Source organism: Chrysoperla carnea, chromosome X (assembly GCF_905475395.1).
Source record: "Chrysoperla carnea chromosome X, inChrCarn1.1, whole genome shotgun sequence".
In the NCBI taxonomy this organism is placed as follows: Eukaryota; Metazoa; Arthropoda; class Insecta; order Neuroptera; family Chrysopidae; genus Chrysoperla; species Chrysoperla carnea.
This window is the reverse complement of record NC_058342.1, coordinates 18,919,268-18,936,266: the sequence shown is the minus strand read 5'-3', so window position 1 is coordinate 18,936,266 and position 16,999 is coordinate 18,919,268. Positions and strand designations below refer to the sequence as shown.

At 31.1% G+C, this 16,999-nt stretch overlaps 1 protein-coding gene across 1 annotated transcript in view; it reads left to right on the top strand.

Moving 5' to 3' along the window:
- LOC123302989 (neurofibromin) overlaps positions 1-16,999 on the top strand; it is a 70,400-nt gene that overhangs the window by 20,814 nt on the left and 32,587 nt on the right. The window contains exons 2-5 of the mRNA XM_044886084.1: positions 9,172-9,502; positions 12,559-13,025; positions 14,282-14,718; positions 16,289-16,617. Of these exons, the coding sequence (XP_044742019.1) occupies positions 9,172-9,502; positions 12,559-13,025; positions 14,282-14,718; positions 16,289-16,617 (1,564 nt within the window). The remainder of the gene's footprint in view (positions 1-9,171; positions 9,503-12,558; positions 13,026-14,281; positions 14,719-16,288; positions 16,618-16,999) is intronic.

Sequence of the window (16,999 nt, the reverse complement as noted above, 5' to 3'; positions counted from 1 at the left end):
ATAAACCAATCCCTGCGAGTGTTATGGAAGAAGGATAATTGAGATCAAGAGAGGTGGATGCTATAAAATGGTGTTTTTTACTTTTAAGTCCAGTGAAGCGGACGGATATCAAGCTATGTATTATAATCGTGAAAGTTTGGTTGAATGGGTGGATGTTTGTTACTCAATCACGCCAGAACGGCTAAACGGATTTGGATGTTTGACACAGAGATAGATTATAGTCTTAACGTAGTTCCAGCATGGTATTTGCAGTTTCTATGTTAAAGCAATGGTACAATTTTTTTTTCGACAGAATTTAACGAAAAATTAAATTTAAGAATTTAATAATGCTTACTATTAATTCCCAAAGTTTCAGAAATTTTGACCGTTTAAAATGGGAAATAATTAAGCCAACGTCCCAATTTCGATCAATTTACGTCAAAATTAATATCTCGAAAGTGAAAACTAATTTCTAAATTTTTTTTTTAGAATTTTATTGTATAAACATTTTTTTCTACTTTTTCTTCAATATATAATAATATCATAAAAAATAGTTGGAGAGACCGGACATTTTACATGCTTTAAATGGGACATGACCCTCAAAATCGCGAACTTTGTCTTTAAATATCTCGCGATCTAAACGGTCAAAAATTATGAAATTTTAGGAATTCATAAATAAAGCTATTATAAACCCGAGAAAAAAAATTCGGCCAAATCTGTCGAAAAGTGATTTCATGCTGGTACTACCTTAAATGGCACATAGGCTATTTTTAATCCCTGTAAAGTGTACGGTCTCCGTTGGATAGATTTGTTTTAATTTTTCATAGAGCAAAGTATCGACATGATTTTTTTGCATAGGTAGTGGTACTTTAGCATACACAAGCCGTGTTTTTAACGATTTTGTAAAACTTCGTGAAATTGATTTTTAACGCATTTTTCTCAAAAAGTCTTGATTAATTTACACAGTAACGATATAACTGTCAAAATCTCTTTTAATCGCGGAGCGCAGCTATATTGCATATAAAAATAAGTTTAATAGTACTTATATACAAACATACTCATATATTTATTTAAATATATACAAAAAAATCACACTAATCCGGCACTATTAAAAAACCAAACGGTGCCGGATTATTGGAATGTTCAGATTACTGGATTGTATAGAAAAATTCATAATAAATATCATCACTGGCCCGATAATAATTTTTTTTTTTCTATTTTTTTTTTTATAAAAGTGGTACGTGCCCCTCCAATAATTTTCAATTTTTTGCAAACATAATACACATGGAGATAATTTATTTACTTCTTTACTATTCTGGACTTCTTTAAACACGTAATAAAAAAATGGAAATAATTAATTTACTACATATTATGTGAAATTTTACATATTCATTAACATCATAAAAACGTTTTAAAATATCTAACGCCACAAAAACAAATAGCATACACATTCAAATGAATCATGTTCTTAAATTAAATGGATACAAAATATATAGAGCCTTACCAATTACTAACTTCAGGAACTCTCAAGATACCATCGAAAAACCATCACTTTGCAAACATGCTGCTCTATTTTTATACCATGCATATATGAAATATACATAGTATATTAAGTTTAGTCCCAAGTTTGTAACGCTTAAAAATAATGATGCTAGGAAAAAAATTTTGTCATAGCTGTTCATAAAATCACCTAATTAGTCCATTTCCGGTTGTCCGTCCGTCCGTCCGTCTGTGGACACGATAACTCAAAAACGAAAAAAGATATCGAGCTGAAATTTTTACAGCGTACTCAGGACGTAAAAAGTGAGGTCAAGTTCGTAAATGAGCATCATACGTCAGTTGGGTCTTGGGTCCGTAGGACCCATCTTGTAAACCGTTATAGATAGAACAAAAGTTTAAATGTAAAAAATGTTTCTTATCAAAAATTAAACAACTTTTGTTTGAAACATTTTTTCGTAAACATCACCGTTTACCCGTGAGGGCGCCAATTAGGCGGAAATTTTATAGTATGTATTAATATAGGAATATCAGTGTGTGTGTAGCTATTTAAAAGTGAATATCTTTTGTTATTTACGTGACGTCAAAAAAACAAACGATTGCGCATGAACACTATCTATACATTTTTGTATGTGTTATGTGATAAAGACATCATCACTGGCTATGCATGGTATTTCAACAATTAACTCAGTCAATTGTTTCTTTTCACTTGTTAAAATATGATTTAAGTAAAACTCTTCCATGCATTTTACATTTTTTTGAGATTAGTCTTTCCTGGTCAATTACCACAGCAACGGCTGAAAGGTCATTTTCGTCACTCAGGCGTCTCAAATCCTATCTAAGGAGTAAAATGGGAGAGGATAGGCTAACCGGGTTTTCTTTGAAAAGTGGAAAAGTAGTAAATTTATAATTTTTACCAACAATATGTAAGAGCTTAAAAGAAGGCAATTTTAGTGTCGAATGATAGATATGAAAAAAATTCAGTGCGATGATTATTTCATATGAAACAGGGTTTTAAATCCAGAAATGTCAATTTTGCTAAGAAAGCGAATATCTTGGTCCAAATTGCTCATACGCGAATTTTTTATAGCTTATGGCATTAACTTTATTGTGAAATAATTTTTTTAATTTTGGTACGCTTCTAAACTATATAAAATTTAATGATAACATTTTTCAATCTTTCAACCCTTGTAATTGTAAGAGGTAATTTTTTCATTTCTTATTTTTTAATTTTAGATATTTCTTTTACAATATCTATTGTTTTAAATATATGGTTTATTGTTTTACTGCCCAAAAAGTCCTTAAGTAGATCCGCCCCTGTGTGTCCAACAAAGTTCTTACTGCGTTATACGAAGTTGTAAAAACGACAAAAATCACAAAAGATGTACAATCACAGCTTAGAGAAACGTAGCAGACAAACGTACAGTGTGTCCCAGAGTGAAAGTGTATTTCAGCCATTTACAGCAATGCTGTAAATGCCAAGCTTTAAATATTAATTGCTATAAATGACAAACTTTTGCCATAGGACACACGGTATTGTATCTTGGGAATAATTAATTTTAATTACAATTATCATCACTGTACCTATGTGGCCCTTCTTTTAACCGTGGCATGAGCAATTCAGTCTAATAAGCTTGTAAAATTCGAAACAAGTATCCGAAAAAGTGTGTGACTTTCTACTTTGTATGAACTATGCGTTAGAAACTTATGCTTTTAGAAAAATAAAACAATGTACATTTTTTTCGAGCTTACAATTTACGTTCTTTTTTCCAGAGCCAGAGACCGCGGGCTTTCTTCTACTCCCCCCCCCCTCACTCCTCTCGACGGGCCTCAGTGATCGGGTACTTAGCCAATAATGACTTTGTTATGTTGACTTAAATTTGATTACGTATTTACTGTGACATCCCTTGATAGTATACGACTCTGGATGATAAAAATAACAAGGGCGTCACCAGCCAATTTGTTATACCATGTATATATGAAATATACATAGTATTATAAGTTTAGTCCCAAGTTTGTAACGCCTAAAAATATTGATGCTACAAAAATAAAATTGGTATAGGTGTTCATAAAATCACCTAATTAATCCATTTCCGGTTGTCCGGCCGTCCGTCCGTCCGTCAAACGAAAAGAGATATCAAGCTGAAATTTTTACAGCGTGCTTAGGGCGTAAAAAGTGAGGTCAAGTTCGTAAATGAGCAACATGGGTCAATTGGGTCATGGGTCCGTAGTACCCATCTTGTAAACCGTTAGAGATAGAATAAAAGTTTAAATGTAAAAAATGTTCCTTACAAAAAAATAAACAACTTTTGTTTGAAACATTTTTTTGTAAACATCACTGTTTACCCACGAGGGCGTTAATTAGGTACAAATTTTATAGTATGTATTAATATAGGAATATCAAAGTGAATATCTTTTGTTATTTACATGACGTCAAAAAAAACAAACGATTGCGCATCAACACTTGCGCATTATATGAGAATATCAGTTAAATATGTCAGATATGTATGTATGTGAAATGTGACAGAGTTATCAACACTGCAACACTGCCTATACATGGTATTTCAACAATTAACTCAGTCAATTGTTTGTTTTCACTTGTTTTTATTTAAAAACTAGCCTGATACCCGCCCGTTTTACTTGGCTTAAAAGTAAAAAACGCCGCTTTATAACCTCCACCGCTCTTAATGTTCACAGTTTTCAATTTTGTCAAATGTAAAATAGTCGTAATTCATTAAGTATATCAGCCATGAATGCTGTGACATTTAATATTTTAAATTTTTACAGAATACTTTAATTTATGGTTCAAAATTATAGATCTGCTCCATCTATAATCATCATTTTGAATCATAAATTAAAGATTTCTGCAAAAATATAAAAAAGAAAATGTCAGATTAAATCTTATTTTTTAATTTTTTTAATCATGTTCCGGACCCAAAAAGTGAGTTTGAGTTCATTAATAAACAACAGGGATCCATTGGGTCTTGTAAATCGCAAGAGAAAGAACAATGGTTTAAATGCAGTGAAAATTGTTTCGCATAAAAAAGTAAAGAACTTTTGTTTGAAACATTTTTTTCGTAAATAACTTTGTTTTCCCGTGAGGATCCAAACTAAGGCAAAAATTTAGTTCCTTTTTCTCAAAAACTATAAAAGATGGTGAGTTGAAGATTTGTAGGTTGCTTCATTGATTCTAAATTTTGAATTCAGTAGAATTTTACTTTTTTAAAGCAAGTGGGTGCTTTGAATCATTTTTTTGAATCCCTAGAAGGAGGCATTAATTGGACAATATGATGATGATTGACTACCGACATAATCATTTCATTTCACAAAGATTCTCTGTAGGTAAAACAAATTTTATTATTAAATTGTTATTCATAGAATTATATTGTATAAAGTTTATACAGTTATTATTATCCTGCCATTAGGAATAATAAACCTACATTGTAGTCTAGCCGACAAGTTGAAAATGGTAAAATATAGAGATAATGCTGTTAAAAGTATGTGCGATAGTTCGTTGGATTCAGAATGATGCCGAGAAAAATGTGCTGAAACCGTTTTTTAGCACATAAAAGATTGGAAAAGTTATAAATAATTAAAAACGAAGAAAAAGTTATACAGAATGTTTGATTTACATCTAGGCATATAAATATCACGAGTATGACAGAATTCATACGTTAAGCAATGCATCTAAGTGAGAGGTATTATATACATGTGTTGAAGCTTCGAAATGCGTTGAGATAGTTGTAAAACGCTTAGAAAGTGGGAGTTTCTTAGTTGAATAGATGAACTACAACAGATAAGCCACGATACAAGTCACTTTTCTAATTTCATGTAACACCTCTTACTTAGATGCATTGGTTAACTCATGTACTCTGTCATACTCGTGATATTTCTACCTAGATGTAAATCGAACATTCTGTATAGTTTTTCGAAAATATTTCATAAATTATTAATATTTTTGAAAAAGAAGATTCTTAAAGAGGAGGTAATTTCCAATAAAAAATTCCCACTCTCAGAAGTCTATCTCCATTATTTATAATTTTAATTTAACGCTGAAAATAGATGTTTTTGCGTCATTTTTAGATTGTTTTAACAAGTGAAAATAAACAATTGACTCAGTTAATTGTTGAAATACCATGTATAGACAGTGTTGATTACTCTATCACATTATACATATACCACATGTCACACATACATAACTGATAATCCCATATTAAAATACATACTATAAAATTTTCATCTAATGTGTGCCCTCGTGAGTAAACAGTGATGTTTACAAAAAAAATTTTCAAAACAAAAGTTGTTTATTTTTTGATAAGGAAAATTTTTTACATTTCAACTTTTGTGTTATCTCTGACGGTTTACAAGATGGGTTCTACGGCCCCAACACCCAATTGACTTATGTTACTCATTTACGAACTCGACCTCGCTTTTTACGTCCTGAGTGCGATGTAAATTTCAGCTGGATATTTTTTTTTTTTTTTGAGTTATCGTGTTCACAGACGGACGGACGGACAACCGAAAATGAGCTAATTTAATGATTCTATGAACACCTAAACCAAATTTTTTTCGTAGCATCAATATTTTTAGGCGTGGGACCAAACTTGGGACTAAACTTAATATACTATGTGTATTTCATATATACATGGTATAAAAATTTGTAAAAATTATTGTGTATCACTACATATTATAAAACAAAGTCGCTTTTTCTGTCCCTATGTCCCTATGTCCCTTTGTACGCTTAAATCTTTGAAACTACGCAACGGATTTTGATGCGGTTTTTTTATTAGATAGAGTGATTCAAGATGAAGGTTTTTATGTATAATACATCCATATTATAGTAGAGTAAGGGGTTGAAGTAGGGGTTGAAAGGGATATGCTTCAAAAACTAAAAAAGTTGTGCATCGATTAAGCTCAAATATTGACACGATATACAACCAGCTTCAAAGATATATTGTTTTTATCTACTTTTAACCTTCGGAGGGTAGAAAGGTGTAGCGAGAAAGTGGGAAAGAATTATCGAATATTTACAAATATACCTAAGTGGGGTATCAAATAAAAGAGCATGACGTGTACATTACAAAACTGTTATCCCACGCAAGGAAATGTGGAGGGAGGGGTGCAAGTGGGGATGTTGCCCAGAAAAGCGGGTAGTTCACAGCTAGTTCTGAATATATTAAACATTTATTGCTGTTGAAATTTATTTTTAAGTGAATTGTTCAACAAGTTAGACAATTGTAAATTAACAAAATTTTCGTCAGTTCGTCTTTATTCCGAATCCAATTTTAAAGAGCATTACCTCTATTTTTCACCATTTTCTACTTGTCGACTAGACTAATTGCATAATGTAGAATTGTAAATGATATTGTGTCGAATGGCGTTATTGTTTCTTGCAGCAGTTTTGTTAACGGTAACTCGTTATTTGTAAATATTGTAGAATTCTTGGTAACTAACTATCGCAGCTCTAATATAGGAGTTTAAATGATTTATTTTCAATACTAGGAAACTGAGATTTAAAAAATTGTCCTGGCAATTATTTTCCATTTATGCTAGAAAGTATAGTTATAATTGGAATTAATTATCTAGAAACTTCAGCGAAATTATGTTTTACTAGCTTGATACCCGCCCGCTTCACTTAAAAGTAAAAACCACAGTTTTATATATTTCACCTCTTTTGATCTCACTTATCAACGTTTTATAGCACCTGAAGGGATGGTTTTACGCAGCTAAAAGATTCAATTCAATTTTTTAAATCGAAAGTAGTCATAATTCATTGAATATATAAGAAAAGGTAGAATTGTGACATTTACTATTTTAAATTTTTACAGAAATCTTTAATTTATGGTTGTTCAAAATGATGATCATAACTCTGATCCATGTGTGATCATCATTTTGAACCATAATTTAAAGATTTCTGCAAAAATTTAAAATGGTAAATGTCAGATTAAATTTAAAAAAAAATTTTTTTTAGTGTTTGTATCTTTTTAATTGATAGCTCATGTGTTATTCTGATGTATGAGCTATATTGCTGTACATTTTAATTAAAAATCATTCGCTAGTTTTTGCGTGAAAGCGTAACAAACAAACAAACAAACATGCTTACTTTCACATTTATAATATATAGGGATATGAATATATACTTTTTTAAGGTATTTCGATAAGGTATTCCGTAAACATGAAAATGATACCAAAAATTAAAAAAAAATTTTATCATTTAAATGCCTTTTTATACGTCTTTTGTGAAATATTCATATTCATTCTCTGTACGGTTTATGAGAAATTAATGATCAAATTCAGTGTTTTTACCAAAAAAAGATCACATTTTTCATAAACCGTTCAGAGAATCGACACGCTTTGTTTTTACAAAAAACGAATAACAGGGTAATTAATTGATAAATAAAATTTTTTATTTTTGGGATCATTTTCATTTTTTATCAAAAAAATGTACGCCCTAAGTTTTGCGTTTATGTATATTGAAATATACCAAGGTATACAAAGTTTAGTGTCAAGTTTGTAACGCTTAAAAATATTGATGAACGAAATTTTGGTATAGGTGTTCATGAAATCACCTAATTAGTCCATTTCCAGTTGTCTGTTGTCTGTCCGTCTGTCATCACGATTACTCAAAAATGAAAAGAGATATCAAGCCGAAGTTTTTATAGCGTCTGAGGACGTAAAAAGTGAAGTCGAGTTCGTAAATGAGCAACGTAGGTCAATTGGGTCTTGAGTCTGTAGGACCCATCTTGTAAACTGTTAGAGATAGAACAAAAGTTTAAATGTAAAAAATGTTCCTTATAAAAAATAAACAACTTTTGTTTCAAAGATTTTTTCGTAAATATCACTTTTTACCCGTGACAGAGCAAATTATACGCAAATTGTATAGTATGTATTATATGGGTATATTATTTATATGTGTATGACATGTAGGTATGTGTAATGTGACAGAGTAATCAACACTGTCTATACGTGGTATTTCAACAATTAACTCAGTCAATTATTTGTTTTCACTTGGTTTTAACTGATTATATAACAGTTTTTCATTTTTACACACATTTAAATAATGAGACTGAGACAAAAGTTCTTAATTTTGGTATGATTATAAAGCTAAAAATTTTAGGAACATTGTTAAAGTTTTAACAATATTCCTTAGGTAAGGTAAGGAATATTGGTAGTTTTTTAGCGAATGTCCAAGGAACTGGAGCTATTAATTTGTCGCAATTTAAGTCCGATTTGAATAAAATTTGGTATTTGAGAGATCAAATTCCTTAATGAGAAAAATCGACAGATATACAAGGGGTGGCGAATGCGCAAAGTAAAAAAATTTGATTTTTTTCAAAATAATAAAAATATTTTTGTATTTTTTGATCAGTTTTAATCAAAAAAGTACTCTTGTAATTTTTTCTCTAGGCGCTTAGAGAAAAATCTTATTATGAGTGCAGTCCGCCACCAAATTAGCAAAGAGTAACATTCATAATAAGAGTAATCACAACTAGCTAATTCTTACTGATGATGACTACTTGGTAGTCGAAATTCGTATTTATAAAATACAAAAAACTGATCTAGGAAATTGTAGCAAAAATCGAAATTTATTTCGAAATATCCTAGAGTTCTCATTCATTATCTTCAATAATATTTATATAATATCTGTGTTTCATAATTTTCATTTAATTAAAACGTTTTTTCTTTTTGTTACAGTTACCATACAAAACTGGCCCACAAACAACACATTCTCGCATAAACGAAGAACAGAACAAAAATTGTCTTATACAAATATCTCGATACAAATTTTCCTTAGTAATCTCAGGTTTAACAAAAATATTACATTTAGTAAACGAACAATTCCAACCTACAGTAACCGTAGCGCCTAGACAACATACCAGTGAAATTGAACGTAACTATTATGAAAGTTTATTAATTGTTTTGGATACATTGGAACGATGTTTGAGTAACCAACCAAAAGATACAGCCAAATTTGAAGAGGCTATGAATGTTAAATTGTTGTTACGAGAAATCTGTCAATTTATAGGTAATTTTTTATTTTATTTTAAATGTTCTTACAGGGTGGCGTTCTTACGTTCTTTCATTACGACCTGCACTAATCTTTGTCTGGAATTTTGGGTTATTTTAGAGACGCAGAAAGTTGAAACGAAAGAAATTTTTCAACATTGCTGTGACATAATATACATAATGTCAAAAAAAAATGTATACACACTTTGCGTGATTATTAAAATAATATGGGTGTTTACGTTATATTCACCAGTGTACTGGCAAATAAAACGGGCATGACAGTGTACATGTGTTCACCGGGTGTTTGTGCAAGAAATTTATTTATTTATTGTTCACTAAGAAGGAATAATTGCTTTTGAAAAAGACTTACTCCTAATTAACGAATACAATAAGAATATATGTATATTTAAGAATATATATACACGCACTGGCCAGTATATTTCGAAACGATTCGCCAGTATGGCGTCGGCTTATGACGTCATCTACTCGTGAATATTACGGAACACGCCCTTTACATTTAGATGGATTACAGATAAATAGGCAAATTGTATAAGGCAGATGTAGAATTTGATTAGTCAGAGCAGATGTTCAAATTGATGCCCATTTTGATCCAAACATTGCTGATAACGTGAAGTAATGAAATCTTAAACGTGGCGAATCAATTCCTTAGGAGTTTCATTGCATTCCCTCTCAATTGATTGACTGTTTTCGGTTTTGACAAATAATCCTTACCTTTGATGAGTCCCCACAAAAGGAAATCAGTGGCGTGAGTTCTTTAGATGGCGGGAGCTATTCATTGTAACAAACTCTCACATTACGATGATTGTGGAGAGGTGCTCCATCTTGCTGAAAATAATAGTATTCTTTAATCTCAAAGTGCTTACGAATACTTGGCATGATATTTTCCTGCAATAAAATTCAAGTAAACAGCATCAGTCACAGTGTTATCCAAAAAGAACGTTCCAATTAAACTCCGCGTTGACAATACACACCACACCGTCACTCCTGGTAAATTTAAATGATGTTGTGACTCGTTGATGGATCTGTCTGAAACTTCCTTTTAAATCGTCTTTGCACTTTCACAACGTCCTAACACTTATGGTAGCACTTTAAACTAAATTTACGTTTTTCAAAGTCTAGTCTAATATCAGCCATTATTTTAAATGAGTTATATGTAGACAAAAAAATATTAAATTAGAAAAAAATGAGGTATTCAAGTGTGTATACATTGTTTTGGAACACTCCGTATTTATTCAAATGAGAGGTTGTAGACCTCCCTATCTTATAAAAAGTCCAATTATGAGCGAAAAAGTTCAGGAAAACGGCTATTTTCCAATCTTTTCTCAGCTACAAAATTATTAAATGTTTCAGAGCATATACCTACAGAATTTCAAAAATTCTTTAGTTATCTTCAGAATGAAGGGGCGTAGAAGATGCTAACCAATGTAAAAAATGTTTGTTTTAAAGATACTATCTAACGAAAACCTAGTTAGTTTTCTAATGTTAGTTTTCAAGGTAAAAGATTTTATAAATATTGTGTTTTAAAAAATGATTTATGTTATGAGATGAGTAACTCATAATATTCTCTCTTATAAAGAAAATTTCTTTCTTTTTTTTTTGAAACATTGTTTTTAGAAACCGAATTGATTCAACAGAAATTTACTTCTACTTATTTTCTAACAATATTTTTTATTCTTGCGGAGTTAGTCGTGTCTTTGAAAATAAATTAAATAAATATAGAATCAAAATAACGGAATGATAGTCTACAGAATTTTTGAAAAAAATTACGAGTGGGAATTTACTCTTAATTTCTACCGAATTTATTCGATTTTCAAAAAAGTGTTCCCACCATATACAGAAAACACACTTTTTTGCCCTGATACTGTTAATAATTATGTAGTTGATTTTCTTGACTGTTCCTAAACATGTACATTTGGATACCAATTTTGTGATCGTAAGAGAAAAAGAAACCTAGCTATTAATTTTAAATAGCCCTAAGAACCCATGGTCAGCGACGGATAAATTGGTTCCTATCAACAATTAAAAACCTATTACCGAACACAGTACAAATTTTGTGATTTATAATAATCTAGAAAACGAAGCATTTGACTCCGAAAAACTCCACGATACAATAGTTTTTTTTTCCTATTTTCATAATTTTTCAGCACGATTTCTTATTACGAACTTTTTTCTTTCATTTATTATTCAAACACTTTCTAAACTCTCATACAAATATTTTGCGCTCGGATCCCGGAATCAGAGTAGTACTATTAAATTTCGCTTTTTGATCATTTTTCAGTTTTATTACTCCGATTATAAATAATATGATCATTGGCACAGTGTGTTCATTTCAAAAGTATCCACCCTGAATAACTCTTAACCTGATGTGATTATTGTTTTGAGTGAAAACACGTCGATTTAGATAGTTCAAAAATGGTACCTAGTCACAGAACGCCAGTTTTTTTGAGATAAACATTTTTAATGGTTGTTAATTTTTTTAAATAATATTTCCATCAAGTGAGGTGAAATTTCATCTGATTTTGGCTCGTTTCACCACAATTTTTTGTAATTTACTCAAAAACTATTCATTTTATAGAAAAAATAGGTCAGTCTAAAATTATCGGCCCTAAAATTTCCGATCGATTTGTATCTGTAAACTTTTTCTTATCTTTCATATTTTCTGAAAAATCTACATCAATGGACAATTTACCGTATTTTTTTTAATTTTTCGTAAATTTAAGCAATAACTATGCATTTTAGGGAAAAAACACTCCAGTGAAGAGTTGTAAAGCATAAACGTTCAATTTATATATATTTATAGTTTTTTCCGCCATTTAAATTTCATCGCTAGGGAGCGGAAAATAAACATAAGTAGGTGTGCCTCATATAATCTAATATCCTTATATATATTATAAATGTGAAAGAAAAGAAAGTTTGAATGTGAAATGAAAATTGAATTCAGTATAATTTTACTTTTTTAAAGCAATTGCCCTTAATTGCCACCCCTTGGCGACGCCCATGTTTTGAAATGAACACACTGTATACAAATATTTAAAAATTGTTCGTATGTTTCAGATGTATCAAACGAAAATCCCAATGTACATGCATTAAAATTATTAGCATGTAAGGTATTATTTGCGTTAAGTTTAAATTTTTTTAATGCCGTCTTCAATAGAATATCCGCACGCTTACAAGAGTTATCAACATGTTCGGATGAGAATGCCGATCACGGTGATATTGAACTAATACAACATATAAATGTTGACATACATAGATTAATACGTTTATTACAAGAAACCGTACAAAAATTTAAATTATTAAAAAAGGCTGCACAATTATCATTAATGATGTCACTGGAGAAAGCAATCTGGAACTGGATGGACACATATCCACATGAATTTGATCAAATACAAAAATATCCGAATGAAGAACTATCTAAATTTTGTGAATCGTTGTTTGATATTTTAGATACGTTTGCGGATAGTAAAAAAGGCCGATCTGTTGTATGGCCTTTACAAATTATGTTATTAGTTTTATCGCCTGTAAGTATATATATATAATCTCATATTATTTAGCATAGTTACTCGTACAAATCAGCCTAGAAACGGTTATTCCAATTAATTAATTATAAATAAACTAGCTTGATACCCGCCCGCTTCGCTAGGCTTAAAATTAAAGCCCACCGCGTTATAGCCTCCACCTCTCCCGCTCTTACCTATCCCCCATTCATAACACTCGAAATAAGGTTAGGGATTGCTTTACACAGGTAAAATATATATAATTTATATAGTCTTGATTCATTGAATATATCAGAAAAGGTGGCCATCTGCGGGTACATATAATAGTTCATAATTTTACAAGTTTATTTAAAACTAGCTTTATCCCGTCACACTTCGCTGTGGGACATTATGGTTGCATAGAAATAGATGAGAAGTATCTAGTAAATTTTATGAAATTTTATAAACCGCTGATAAAACAGTTCTTAACTTTAAACCGGCTGAACTGATTTTCATGTAACTTACAGTTTTGTAATGTACACGTGATGATCTACCCCACCACTTGGTTTGGGTATATTTGAAAATATTTGATTTTTCATGAATAGGAAGAACATGCATGTCCACGAGAGGCAAGAAAAATTTTTCTAGATATCTTATAGAACCGTAACTATTAGTAGTTCTGTATCAACTATTCATTCCATGATATTTAATTTTGTAAGAAAAAGTTTTATACTGTATTTGTTTTAGAAAGTAAAAAAAATTTCTATCTTCAACGGTTTGCCAATTTCTGCCGATTCGAATTTTACATAGATAGCTTTATAATCATTGTTTTAAATTTTTCGTACAACGATAAAACATAGTTTCTGATTTTCGAGTAATAAAGAGGCATTCTCAAGATACTGCTTGTGAGAATAATAATTAGAATTATATTTTGTAAATATTATAAATAACATGAAATTCAAAAAAAATCTAGTAACACGGCATTTAGACAAACTTTGATCTATTTTTGTCTATAAAATTATTTACATGGGCCTTTCATAGACAATATTTCATCCTCACTTCCACCCCCCCCCCACTCTTCCACCTCGGGGGTGTTAAATATAGATAAAAACCATCCTCGAAGCAGTTCGTGTTAAAATTTCAGCTCAATCAATGTAGAACTTTTTGAATCCATAAGCAATACACAAACGAACATAACAGTTTTATATATAAAGAAGATAACTAAGAAGTGAATTTAATTTTTGAACATTGATTATAATATTCAAGATTATAAACAAATAATTTTTTGAAATAAATTTCAGAAAGTTCTAGAAGAAATAATAAATGCGGATACTGGTGCTCCATGTTCACCGCGACATAGCAAGAAAAAACAATTCATCGATTCAGTAAAACGTGGTGTTGCTATACATGGTAGTTCCAGTAAACAATTGACAGAAGCAGCAACAATAACATGCGTAAAATTATGTAAAGCCTCCACATACATCAATATATTAGATCCTAATAATGTGAATTTTACATTAGTACAAACAATTATCAATGATCTCAAAACATTATTGTTTAATCCAACAAAACCATTTTTTCGTGGACAAAATTTTATTTATCAAGATATTGATATGATGATTGATTGCTTTGTATCATGCTTTCGTATAAAGCCTCATAATAATGAGGCACTCAAAGTCTGTCTTAATTTAAATTTTCCATCTACGTACCATTTTGTACTTGTCAGCAGTTTATACAAGTAAGTATGTTTATCCATTTATTACTTACATAATTATTTTATAATCCTTCAAAAAGAAGGGCGTCAATCGACCTGGAAAGTCTGAAAATCGACCAGCTTGGAAGTTGGAGAAAAGTTAGAAAATAGTCAGCGAATTATGGTATAGGTAAAAGGTTAGGTTAGAGTGACTGTCCTGAGTGGAACATGCTTAGATCGAAGGGTACGTTGTAATACCGAAAAAGGGTTGACCCATACACGGCCACTATTTCATGAACCATTTGGAACTGTTTAAGAACAGCAAGAGTGCTTTGACGTCAACGGACTTAAGGTCAAAGAGATCAGGAAAGATAGACTGACCCAAGTGAGTTCATCTCCTCATGGCAAGAGCCGGACAGTGACAGGGAAGATGAGACGTCGTTCCTTCTTCCTCCCCACTGTGACCGCTCCTGCAATGGTCGTGATATACTTTCAGGTACAAGCGTTCAGTGTGGGATAAAGGCCCTTGGGAAAGATATAACACCTTTAGAACGCCTACGATTAGACTGAGACCATATCTGCGTCCATCTAAGATTGGTCTTTTTTAAAATATCCTCTTTAATTAGCAACGTGCAGTTCGTAAACAGAACTCTCGGTTGTCTATTCATGCTTGTGTCCAACAACATTGTGCCATTATAGGTTAAAAAAAAAATAATATAAAAATACTATGAGTTAGAATTGAATCCTGAATCAGTGCCCAAGTTTGGCTTCCGTATGTCAGGCATGGCAAAACACACGAGTTATACACTTATTTCTTAATTTTTATAGAAAACTGTTTACTGTTGAGTATCTCTTTAAGTGACCAGAATTTTCCATGCGCAGGCGAGTCTTTTCTATTTCTAGGTCCGTTTGGTCAGTAAATGATATTAATTGCCCTAAGTATGTATAGTTTCTAACGTATTGTATGTTTTCATTATCTACTGTAATGGGTATTTCCCTTCCCTTTTTGTCATATCTTCGTTTTTGATTTATTCATAGTGAGACCGGCTGTTTTTATTCCAGATTTTTGAATACATTTTCCAAGATTGCAGAGAACAGTTTTGGGAATAATCTCCTTGCCTTACGCCTTTAGTTATTATTGTTAACTCGTTACCCAATTTTTAAAGTTTTATTTGTGCTATGCTGTGTTTGTATATATTTTTTAGGCACTCCTTGCTGAGATAAAATTTTCCAGAGCGAGTCATGTCTAACCGAATCGAAGAGTTTGCTATAGTCTACAAATGCAATATACAACGGTTTACCATATTGTTGACATTGTTCTATAAACTGTTTTACAACATGCATGTGATCTATAGTTGAGAAACCCGCTCTAAAACCAGCTTGTTCCATGGGTTGGTGTTCGTCCATTATCAATGTTATTCTGTTTAAGATTAATTTGGAAAATACTTTGTAGATATTTGACATTAGGCTTATTGGCCTGTTTTCAATGATACTCCTATCTCTTTTCTTGTGTAATAATATTATTGAGCTTTTAGTCCATTGTGGCTATTTACCGTTAGTAGATTTTAAATAATTGATCTCCTTTGTAACGAATTGATTTTGTTTTGGTTTATAGAATTGTTACACAACCAAGATTACCATGGTGGCCTCATATAGATTATTTATATAGTCGATCGTCTGAATTACGGGCCATGTTTACCGATACATTAAATAAAGTTACTCAGGGTTATATAACACATACACCATTACGAATGATACAAAGTTTAACATTAAAAGGTAAAGATTCACAAACCAAATATAAAGAACGAGCTGAAGATGTACCTGGATATAGAAATCTACTATTGTATATGGTACGTTTAATACATGCGGATCCAATGCTTATGTTGAATAACCAAGGGAAGGCTGGACATGAGATACAAAGTTCAACATTAGAATTAATTAACGGTTAGTACCCTAACGACTATTAAGGATTAATAATCCTTTTAAGGCTAATTTGAAAGAAAAGCTTGAAACCTGTCACACATGGATACTACAAAAGAATACTCAACTCCATGTAACCAAATATCTGTGAAAGAAAAGATGACATTTGTGTTTCTTTTGCATCGTAGTAGAGGAACGAGAATAAAGCGTCAATTTGATTTTAAAAATATGATGCATTTATGAAGTATTTGATTTATATGTTAGTATGTGTTCGTATTTATTTCCTGCAATATCCTTCAGTGCAAAAATAACACCCGCCAGTTGATGTCTATTCAAAAACGTTGAGATAAGAGTAAAAAAATACTTCACAAAATAATCTTTATTTTCGTCAATAACTAGTTTTCGT